At 36.8% G+C, this 12,237-nt stretch overlaps 1 protein-coding gene across 2 annotated transcripts; it reads right to left on the bottom strand.

Moving 5' to 3' along the window:
- Window positions 1-18: 18 nt before the first annotated feature.
- On the bottom strand, window positions 19-10,291 carry LOC124451023 (acid-sensing ion channel 4-B-like). 2 transcript variants are annotated; one of them, XM_047001660.1, is made up of 14 exons: window positions 10,109-10,291; window positions 7,224-7,315; window positions 6,530-6,828; window positions 5,231-5,601; window positions 4,719-4,849; window positions 3,744-3,907; window positions 3,026-3,145; window positions 2,365-2,470; window positions 2,093-2,171; window positions 1,762-1,816; window positions 939-994; window positions 737-812; window positions 273-439; window positions 19-177 (listed from the first exon to the last, which is right to left on the bottom strand). In XM_047001660.1, the coding sequence occupies exons 3-14, from the start codon at window positions 6,821-6,823 to the stop codon at window positions 171-173; spliced, it is 1,626 nt and encodes a 541-aa protein (XP_046857616.1). In that variant the 5' UTR covers window positions 6,824-6,828; window positions 7,224-7,315; window positions 10,109-10,291; the 3' UTR covers window positions 19-170. The 2 variants fall into 2 exon arrangements, with proteins under 2 accessions (XP_046857616.1, XP_046857620.1); XM_047001664.1 differs by lacking the exon at window positions 7,224-7,315.
- Between the last annotated feature and the right edge of the window lie 1,946 nt (window positions 10,292-12,237).

Raw genomic sequence — 12,237 nt, 5'->3', positions numbered from 1 at the left:
CATCAACTCTGGCTACCATTCCCTTCGCTAAAATTTCATATTTTCATACTTTCGATTGTATTATGTACAACAATTATTCACATTAAAAGAAAACTTACGACGCTCTCCCAAAAAAGTCATTGTTTTCAGGGTTCTACCTCGTTCTCAGGCCCTTTACTTTTTCGTCACGATCAAGGCCTACATAAATACAAAACAAGTAAATACAAGGCGATGCAAATGAAGTCTCGAAATAATCAGAAAACGAGCAGAGCAATTCACGAAGAAATCTTTACGTGTGCAACTCCAATTCCGTGGATTTTGTTTTCTTCTTGTCGTGTGATTTCCTGCCTGCGACAAGGCAAAGAGAGAACAGTAGTTCACCAAATTCTGCGACTGCTATGACTGAAATACCAATCCAAAGACCCAGCTGGCCGCCAATATCGGCCAGCAACGTCTGAAGCTATAATAATACATTGGTACTGTACAATTTTCTCGTTTACATCAGCATGAATCAATGCATTAGTGGCAGCCAGCCAATTGCTTTTTTTGACCAATAGGAATGATGAAATGGCTAATGACAATCAGTAGTCTAATTAAATATACATCATCCAGTAGCTCAGCGAAGTAGACCAACTGTATATTCCCTATATTGCGTCAGTAGTCCATGCATTAGCACTTCTCCCTCCCCACACACACTGTAAAAGCTTCCCTCATGAAAAAAAACGATGAAAAAAGAACACATTCAAGTCATTCTCACATCATAGTAGGTAGACTGTGTGATCGTTTGTAAATTCAATTCGTCATAGAACACTTTCACTCGTAGGAAATTGTCGCTGTAAAAATTAACAGAAAATTTCAGTTCTGTGTTCGTTTGCCATACGGTAAAAGAGCGCGTACAGCTTGCACGACACATCTCAAAGGCTTGATGATCTACAAAGTGAAATTCAACAATAGCTTACTCGAGGTTGAAGTCCGGTCCTTTTTGAAGAGGAAAGTCTTTGGCCATTTTTGCTTCCTGTGAAAAAGATGATTTTATAAATCCAAAGATATAACAAATGACACATATAAAAATATCTTGTATTTCTATGATCGAAACCAAGGGCTTGGGAAGCCACGAGTGTCTAGCTGTCCGAGCAGCCACGATTTGTGGAATGTGGGGGAAGTGCATGTGGCCATAAAAACAAACTATTTTTTACTAGATTTGGTTTAGTAAACTCCTACCGCCTATAACAGGGAGGAATGTTTGATCTCATCTGACCTAATCTGGTAAAAAAATTGCATACATGGTCACACCGACTATAGGAAGTACACTGACTCACAAATTTGGATTTTTATGAACTTCCTGAACTGAAATTTCCTGAACTTTTACAAATTATTGTACATGTACAAATACAAATTATTTCTAATTGATGAACAGACCTTTAACTTAGGCACGATGCTGTGAATAAAACTACATGAAAATATTTAATATCAAACAGTTTCATAACTAATTCAACTATTGATCGTGGAACACCCACAGCTTTTAAAAGCTTCAAAAACCCCTAGAGAAAACCCATGCTTAGATTCAGCCAACGAAAGACATAAATCCCAAAATAATATTATTGTTTGATGGTGCGAATGGAAATCTGGTTTTCAAAAAAAGTACAAAAAAAAAGAAAATATTCTGACAAAATAAAAATTTTTTTCAACTTTGTGAAAAACGCAGATTTGTCGACAAGGCTTGATGATAGAAAGGAGTATAATATTTAACGCTTCTGAGTAACATGAAATAAGAAAACAAACTTTTTCTTTAGAAGTTAGACTTGACGTTCGAATCGTATATCGATATCCTTCGTGTCTACAAAAAAGCAGCAAACTTAAATGAAACGAAAGTTTCAATTGACAGTAGCAAAGATCTCGCTCGACTCATCGAGCAATTCAACAATTCAGTATTATTCTATTTGTAAACACTGTGATATTAACATGAAAAACGGGTAGATGGTTCTCCAATCGATGACTAAGTCTATTTATGGGGAGAGTGTTTGGCAAAAAACTTATACAATGGCATTTACATTTTACCAATCCCCCTGTTATTAATGAAAATATTCCACGATAATAATGATAAGCCACTTACACACAAGGCTGTGGGCACCTTTTGTCACAATCCAGAAGACTATTTTTGTAAGAAGTTGTCACGTTGTTCGCACATTGAACTAAACACAGAGAAAAACAAGTAAGTCACCTCGACATTAAGTCAGGTAAGTTAAATGGATTGAATTAAAAACAAAAAAATGGTGTAAAAATTGAAGAATAAATAACAAAATATCAATAAAATTAACAGTAGTAAATAATAATGATGAAAACAAACTCAATCATCAAGAGTAAAGATTCAACTTCCGTACGTACGTTCATCAGATGCTTTGCATATTCGTTTCACGTAACCCGAATATTTGGCGTCCGAACACGAGCACTTCCGAAATTGTGCTGTTGCAAGGCAAGACTCCATACAGGCCTAAGGAAAAACGAGCAACTCAAAAAACGTTGTGCCGTAGCCAGCTCGATAGTTCGTGTTAGGGAAAATACTCATGTTTATAAAATACAAACTATAAAACGCCGGCGCTTTTGGTCTATAGCTGTGTTTGCATCATCTCGTGCAAAACAAATCTCAACTCACTCTAGCAGGTGCAACCCTCGACCTTCGGTCTCGGGCTTGTACTGATCTGCTCTCGAGTTCTCCCTGAGGTCTCCTTGGTATGTATTAGCATGTGCAAACACATTGAGCATCTCTTATTTCTTAAATATGAATGTCCTCTCGTTAAACAATTAAATTGGATTGTATGAAAAAATATCAACTAACAATTTTTCGAAGTTTGAATCAGCCTTTGGGGAGCATGACAATGATTAAGATTTGACAAAGATTTTCCAATACTCGTACCATTATTACATCATTAGTACCGACCAGGTGAAAGACGTTTCGCGAACCATAGCAATATACTCTTCTCGGGAGTCACGTAATACAAACACGCGACCTCTCTGGCTCAAATCATTCACTAACCCAATCACTTACCTTGACCGAGTATTTATCGCCAGCCCCATTTAAATGATTCTTAAATACATTATCTTTGGACAACTTGGTGTTAGGATAACAGCTGTTGTTTTGGAAAGGATCGACTCGTCTGATCATTTCCTGAAAAAGAGTTTAAAATTGCAGGTAATGGAAGTGAGTCGTAAAACAGCATTCGACAACAATACCAGTGAAGTACTTTATTATTTGTGTCTTCTGCTCGCGTTCCTTTTATGCATATACGTAGATAACTTTATTTACCCACGCTGGGTATCGTCAGCAAAAGCTGGTTTCCACGATAGGCGTGTAAAATATAAAATACAGATATCACACGTGTCACCATAAGTGCAATATGTAACTGAAATATAGCTATGTAATGATATATATACTAAATATAACAATAAAAGATTGACATGCAAAACTAGAAGATGAGATATTTTAAATATAATACAATATTTACAACCGATGAGTAGCGACTTTTTTCTTGGAAAGAGAAACGTGTTTTACACTCTCTCAAGTCGGTGGGAAAAGAGTTCCATAGGACAGCTCCGTCAAACATAAAATTTTTTTTCATATTATTACTACGTGGTCCAGGCAAATGAGCTAGCAATCTTATACACAAGCAACATCTTGCAAATTATCTCATCGTGAAAGGTGGAATCGTCCAACTGGCATTATAATGACTATTTTACTCTACATTACAACAAAGTAAAAAGTATACCTTTCGAACGGCGATGGAAGATGAAAACCCAGGAGGCACCGTGATGCCTTCATCGTAAGGAAACGGAAACTGTCGTGGATTGTGCACAATGACGACAACTCCCGCTTCATCCGTCAACTCGGACACATAATCGTTTTGTTCGATGTTTAAGTCGACAGAGAGACCTTTGAATGAATGACAAACTGTCAACTTTGCTTCAAATTAATAATTGTGGGTTGGCTTGAACCAATGATTTAGAACCCTATCCCCAAGATGTATAACTACCGTGTCGGAGTTGAGGCAAGGACGCCATTTTGAAAGGTGGAAAAAAGCAAAAATCAAAATAAAATTAAGTTAAGCGAAAGTTCAACTTAATTAGAAAAACAATCCTATCAAACATTTTAGAAATCAACGCTGCAACTGTATATCAACACAGGAAAAGCCGATATCAGTCGTCAATATCGTCTGTTTTGCCACCATTCAAGATGGCGGCTTGCCTCACTTGCAACTAAAGAATTTCGGCGAAGTCAGGTATTTAGTAATTTGGATTCTAGGTAATTTGCTTGAACAGTGGTCATGACATCTAATGAAAAAGGCACTAAAAATGAGTTGTCTTTTTATAAACATTCTACAATGTCTAAAGTGAGTTGGCGATGAAAGAGACGAGATGGAAGTTGCTTAATACTTAAGAAAGATACCATAATTAAATAAGTTATGTAATGCATCAACAACTCAATTAATCTTATTAGTTGCTCAAAACGATTATAGCTGAGTCATTGCTCTATTCTATGGCCATGTTTTCTTGTGATGAAAAATTTAAGTTGTCACATGTCAAATATGCGTAATTATCCGTGGAAAACATACCATATTGCTCGGTCATGGAAAAATTCAAGATGTTACATGTCAAATATGTGTAATTATCCGTGAAAAATATACCATATAGCTTGGTCAAGGAAAAGTTTACGATATCACATGTGAAGTGTGTGGTAAACATACCATAGCTCGGTCCAGGCTTCGTCGTACGAAAAACAGCGAGTGAACTCCCATTGAGATCAGCTCCGGGGTTGAATGTGAAACAATTACCGTATCTCCAATTCCAGATCTCTACCCAATACTTACTTAGCACACTAAATGGTTCAACGCAAAGATCATGTATTTTACATGTATTTCACGTGCATTTCACATGTGTTTCACGTAAAACCAGGGACAACACAAGTACGTTAACTTATCTATGAGATGAAAGTATGCGCTCAACACAAGTCATGATTCTATAACATTCATGATCCTATATATCATTCATGATCCTTTATATCATTCATGCCCCGCGAGCAATAAGAACTTAGCTTGCTCAATGAATTAATTATAATTTTATTTCGCGAGTTCTTTTGAATTACTAAGGATTATAACATGCGCATATGAATCATGAATCAACCTCCTCCCTCGCAAAATTATCAACTTTTCCACTCTTTATCAACTACTTCCTTATATTATTCGTAAAACTTGCTTACCCAGATTTGCAATTAATTCCTTTCCAGGAACAACTCAAGATCATTTTGGAAAACTGATGTCCGACGGACTTGAGTTCCTTTTCCTCATAATTGGACGCTTCAATCGAAACCACTTGTTGCAATAAGATTCTGTCATCGATGTCTAAATCGTTGTCAGGAATGTTGTCCATACTGCTTCCAGGAAAATCGGCATTGAAATCCTTTTTTGCCGCTTTCCTTTGATCCTCCAACGAATTTTCCAAACTCGAGCCGTTGGATTTTGAATTCGAGTAGTTTCCAATGATTGCATAAATGTTTGAGAGAGAGTTTTTAAGCTTCATTTTACGAAATTGGTTTAGATTGCAAAATGTCACCGAGGGAAACGCTACTCTCTGCAAGAGAAGACAATCCAAACAACCTTTCACGTAGAGCTTCTGGTCACGTGCTTTGTAACTAAATGTACCACAGGGGTGCTCTTTGGTCGGGGGTGAAGCCGTGAAATCGTAAGATGGCGTTGTATGACTTCATAGATGCTTACAACCTATGACTGAGATGACTGGTGGCTCATAAGTCTTGCGCTTCATAACTCCCCCTGAAAAGCATGTTTGCCCTCGACTTACACACACTATCATACCACGATACACGTGATCATACTCGGCGGATTAAAGTTTGAAAACTGCTATTGATAAAAACTATCGATTTCTGAAGTATTGAGACACGCCTGCAGCCCTGTTTTAGATGAGTTCTTTTTCAATTTTTTGTCATGCATAACGCATTTATACATTCATCAAAAGCTACCTTCATATTGAGACACACTAGTTCCAAAGATTTCGTGCCGTGCATATCTTATTACGCAGGTGATTACCCTAATGGCAGCCAGTCAATTGCATTTTCTGACTAATAGGAATGATGAGAAGGCTAACTACATCCTGTAATCAAATCACATATACACCACAAAGTGGAAGGGCGAAATGGCGCCTCTGCCCATTCCTTGATCAGTGACCGTGACCAGTATGCCGTAGCCAGCCTGCAGATTTAGTCTGTCGGTTTATGTAAATTCAAAATCTATGGTTCTAAAGACAGTGCTTGAAAAAAAAATATGTTCCCAAAAATACAGCGAAAAGTTCGATATGCAGGCTGCGTCATTAACTGTGAGTTTGTGACGGCTAACTAACCCAAGTGTAGGATTGATGGCCCTATCACGACAATAGCAAATTCGCTAGAGTTTTCATTGTTCAGTTGAAATATAGTCAGGAAAGAATCACGAGAAAATCGAAACATCAATCTAATCAAAGGAAAAGTTCAGGATTAAAAAGTTACCTTTTCGTAAATAATGTCTATTGACGTCCTGATCGGTTTATCCAAGTATGTTTGAACCAACGAAATACACATGAAAATAGCGAAACCGTAGCAAGTCGCGGAGATAAGGAACCAAAGGAACTTCCGTATAAAACCTTCGGATAGCGCCGCCTTCGAGATACCACCGAAGCTGGTCTCCGATGCAAAGTTCTTTAAGAGTTTCCGAAAGCTGTTCTGAGCCGTTCTCTCCGTTGAGTCATTCGATGACGTTTTCATATTGTTTTCTTCACCTTTGTTTACGCCGTTATTGACCATTTCAACTATAGAAAATGCAGTTAAATGTAAAATTATACCCATGGTCAATACACCCTCCCATACTCTAGCCTGTAGAAACATGTGTAGCAATTTTCTCCTTTGCGCGTTAGCACAAAGCAGTTATGCGTCTTCCGATTCGTTCTCGGGACTGTATGCTATCCAATTTGTATGCGCAGTCGACACACAATTTTCAATTTTAGAAGAAACGGCGTAAGAAGTCTAATGATAATATACGATACAATGTAGTTTAGAGAAGGATTTCTGATAAAGACGGTAAAGAAAGCATGAAAGACGGCCGAGTTCAATCCTGGGATGAAAATGCTTCAAGTATAATCAGTCTATAAGTCATTGAAAATAATCCTATGTGCAACACTAAATAATAATGCAAGATGTTAGGTACCGTTTGTTACAAACGTAGAGATCTAGATGCTTCATAAAAATGCGAACGCGACCAACAATTTCTGATGGAAACTAATCGAGAATTCGAATCAACTGCAACATAAAACAAACAAAAAGCAACATTCTACCTTCTTTCACACTTTCGTACCAAAAACACAGCTGCCCGTTTTGTTATATGAGTTTTCAAATAGCACTTATAGGCTGCTAGTATACGTTCATTATAGGATGCTTTGGCATAAAACTTAGTGCCTCGATTATACGGGGCGACCGTTCGCGATGAACGTTAAAGAAATAAAAAAAGAAATATACCTATTATTGCCCGTTTTGGTATATAGATCAGCTTGTGTTGTATTTTCAACAAGCCATTTCTCTGAACGGTACAAAAACGACTAATTAATTTGCCAAAACAGGACAATAAAAACGTACGTGCATAAACTTGAATTTCGATAATCGTACTTGATTATAGGGTACGCAAAAGACTAAAGTTACCTATATATACGAGAACAGTTGCAATAGACTTATCCGTGTTGTTTGAACTTTTAAAAATACCGTTTCTTTGTCGAATTGCATAAAATGTTCATTTATGTTGATCGGGCAACTTTCGTGGTTTACGTCAACGGAAATAGTTCTTTGGAAGCAAAAGTATTTTAAGCCTCCATAAAAAAAACTAGCCAAAAAGTTTATTCCAAGTCGGCTACCTGATGATGAGGGATATTGGATAGTATCTGATGAGTCTCAAGTCGAATTTTCATTCAAAAACTTTCGAATTTCGTCATTGTTTAATGGTAATGCGTGTGTTTTATATACTAATTTGCTAATATGCCCATTTCAGAAAGCCCACTTAAGCCAGTCGATCGTTGATGAATTGATGCGGTCACCAGTAGTTTAGAAAATCTATCGAAACGGAAAACAATTCTTCTTGATGAAATCGAAAAAGCCCAAGTCATCTTTTCGATGTATGAATCTAGGGGTGAAAGTTGTCAAACAAAATGCTACATAGAGAGTTCTAAAAAGGAGAAAAGCAATCGTGTTTTGGCAGTGTTCTCATAAGTTGCAATTAGCATTTTAGCATAGACTGTCGAGATGAGGAACGTATAACACATTTAACACCAACCAAACGCAAATGCATTCTCGAAAAAATATACATAATTCCCACCGTAAACAAGATCTGATTCATAAAATTTACAGATAGTTTATTTCCAGATGCTTTCATTCAACACAAAGGCGATGGCAACAGGCAATAAGTGTAGCACGTTCAGGGTTACGACGATTTAAAATTTTGAAGAGATCTGATGCAATAGTTTTAAAGAGCTCAGACCTTGCCCTTAATCGCGCCGAAATCATGCCAAATCTTTTATTATGATATTTAAACAACGTAAGAAGATTTCCATATGAAATTTTGCGAACATGAATCTTGTCATCATCATAATTCTTTTATGTCCCAAAAGTAAAACATATGACGACAAATGAATGCGAGAGAGCACTTTGTTATATAAAACGTATATAACAAACTGAAAAGTGGATAGTGCAATATGGCCGCCGCCTGGCTTTAAGTCAAGCACTAAGTTGTGTCAGCCAGTGTTTAAAAAATATCAGTGTGTCAATCGCACTACAAACTCCTTGCCTCCGGTTTGCAGCAAAAATTAACGATCAAATATTTACGTAACTAGGACAGCAACTTTCACGCCAAGGTCATTAATGTCTTCTCATTTGTTTAGCTAAACAATGTGCCTCTTTGAAGATATGAAACGCCTTGTTTCTGTTCAAATATTTTAAAAGCCCAAAACTGCCCTCCCATGTTAAATAGTATTCTGCATAATAAAAGAAAAATGTTTGGAAAATACAAAGAATGGTCCACTAGCTTGACGACACAATCACGAAAATACCGATGGTCAATGTCAATGTTGCATGTCATTCATCGGTACATAAACGGACAATTCTTGACTTGCAACCGTTTTCTTGAGATTTGCCAGATAATGTTGCTCACCCACGCCGGCTGGTGCCAACAATAACTCTGATAAAATACTCTTTTGTATCAGACAACCAACATCGCTGAATTTCAAGTCAAGAATAGATAGATGACGCGGAGTTTTATCGCTCATCAACGAAACTTTGTGAGCTATACACTCCTATCTACATAATGGAGTACACTATAGCCAACAATCTTTGCCTATATTTAGCTATTACTTTCCCAACGTCGATGAAATAGAAGCTAGCTGCATGGTCGTTCGACCAGTGTGTACCTCGGCTTAAATTCCAAAGAAAATGTGCACTTGGGTACAATTTGCAAATACAGTGTGTATATTGGCATCAATTCCAAAGAATTTGCGATTAGTGTAAAAGTATAAGCATAAAACAATATAAAAACCTTTTGTTCTCTTACCCGAGTAGTGAAAACCATGTATAGGGTAACGGAGGACACAGTTCGCTTCAGCCCAAGACAAATTAAAATGAACTAGGGGATGTGCTGACGAAATGACGAGTACAGCAAAATGAATAGGGAAAATCGAAAAACACAACTGTTTTTCTTAGTTAATGCCAAATTATGCTGAGGCACAAACTAATTTCCGTTGTCCTCAAAGATTTATGTAGACGAGAAGGGATATAACTGAACTGTAAAATGCAAATTAAAACGTCAAAGGAAATCCGAACTTGCACACAAAGAAATAGAACGATGGAAAGAAAAAAACTCCACTTAGTTAAGGCAGAGTTTGTTTACGTCCGAACCCGTTCTCACTGGGCATTGCTCCGACTTCAATCACTCAAAAGTGCATGTTTCCCAGAGATTGGCTCTCAAAACTTAGCAATAGCTTCAGGCCGGAGCGCATTTTATTACCGGACATTATATACATCTATATCTCTACGAATAATTGTAGTAATTTATACCTTTCTTGACTTAATAAAATAACTTTCCTGTTCACTAAAACGTCTCGTCACGAGCTGAATTCTTGGCGTGTTTTTGGAAGAAAGAAGCGATGCAAGACAAAAAACATGTTGCTAAAACGATCCAACACAATCGGCTATGTGTGCCTCATTTGAATTTTAAAATATGTGCCGAAAACAATCATGTCATGTTTTGCAACAAAATGTGCTTGCATACGCAAACATAATTTTGTAAATGCGTAATTGATCGGTGCGAATCACGCCGAGTGACAATTGCCGCGAGCTCTTAAAAAAGTGTGAAATCATGTTTCACGCCTGGAGTTAGCTTGTTTACAAGGTGGTATCCTAGCAAAAAGTCATTAAAGAAACGGCTGTATATTGATGAAACGCAAGTGCAAATTATCAAACGCACTATGCACGACATTAAACTAATCATTTTCAACAAATGAAGAAAGGCTGTAATTTTACTGACTGTTCATAATGATGGGGGACGCAAATTGACTCGGGAAAAATCGGTGGGATGTAATTCAAATAAATATTAGATGGACCTACTGTGTATACAGCATGTTTAGTCCTTTGTGTACATACCGTAGTTGAGCATTAATTTTTAATTAAAATAATTCTAATTATTAAAATGTTCCTACTCGAAGTTTCATGCCAATGCAGTCTCCAGGCAACAAAGGAATCATTTATCACTTGCATCAGCATGAAACTCAAACTAGCAATTGCCAATATTTTAAAATTATCCATAGTTGTTTTGATTCTACCTATATATGTGGATATACTTATACGTACACAGAATTATATATATTCCAATTTTATTTATATTTAGAACCCACAAGTATTCATTCATTAAAATCCCATTAGAGTGAGCAATCGCAAAACTGGCTTGTTCGGATGAAATTGTACCCAGGCAGTTAAAAAGAACTGCCAACCAATATGAGAATAGTTCGCACGCGTCATGGTTAAATAAACTCTGTAATGTTAAACAAAAGCCGGTACACATGGCAAACAAGAGACGCAGAGATAAAGACGAAAACAAGCAAGAATGAAGAAAGAGAGCCATAAAACGAAAAAAGAGAGCCTCAACAAAGAAAGGAAGTCACAAAAAGAAGGAAAAACAAAGCAAAGAAAGAGACCAACAATAAAAAAGAGAGCCAGAGCAAACAGAGCCACAACGAAGAAAGAAAGCCACAACGAAGAAGAATAGCCACAACGAAGAAAACAACAAGAAGAAAGAAAAGAAAGACGAAAAAGCCACAACGAAGAAAGAAAACCGCCAGAAGAAAAAAACGAAGAAAAGAGCCAGAAAAAGAGCCACAACAAAGAAAGAACCAAAGAAGAAACCACAAAAAGAAGAAACAAAGAGAACAACAAAACAGAACGGTTTGTTGAAAACTGGCAAGTTCAAGTCATAAACATACAAAAAACTCAATATATGAGCCACTTCGCACTTCATACTAAAGTTATTACATACAAAAATCATTCAGATTTCGGTAATACAGAAGTACGGCTACAAGTTATTAATATTTGAAGTACATGTTCAACCTGATATTTGTAGAAAGTCAAATACACTATGAACGAAAACCTGTATTGCCTTATAGTACAGATCACGGTGCAAGCAATCAAGATCGTGTTTTGAAAAGGAAATAATGAAAATGGAACAAAGCACACGAATAAATAAATTTAGCACATAAACTTGAAAGAACTCCGTTCCATCTATCATAAACATAAAAAGTCCAACTACACTTAACAATTTACAAAGATGCTAGCGATAGTGTGTTCAGAAAAATTAAAGAAATGGTTTAGCCCGCCCGATATCATTGAATGATCAATCAATTATAGTTTGTGCAATTAACAAACTAGATGTATGATGCCGAACGGGACGAATCGCTTTTATTACGAATGAATTGTGCGCTGTTAAAAATTTATAGACCACGCCAAATAATAATGAAAGAAATCCCGGCATGCCGTTTTCATATTTGACGACCGTAACGTCATATACAAAACAGTTGCAACGGAAATACACACTATCAGAGTATTGCATGGCGAAGCTCCGCGTGTTTTTTATTTTAAGTTGTGTCTAACTTAATTTCATTACAGTGTTTTCTAAGGATAATAAGTTTGTAATT

This window comes from Xenia sp. Carnegie-2017, unplaced genomic scaffold, assembly GCF_021976095.1.
Source record: "Xenia sp. Carnegie-2017 unplaced genomic scaffold, XeniaSp_v1 HiC_scaffold_13, whole genome shotgun sequence".
In the NCBI taxonomy this organism is placed as follows: domain Eukaryota; kingdom Metazoa; phylum Cnidaria; class Anthozoa; order Malacalcyonacea; family Xeniidae; genus Xenia; species Xenia sp. Carnegie-2017.
The sequence above is the reverse complement of the archived record's forward strand: the minus strand, read 5'-3'. Positions and strand labels throughout refer to the sequence as shown.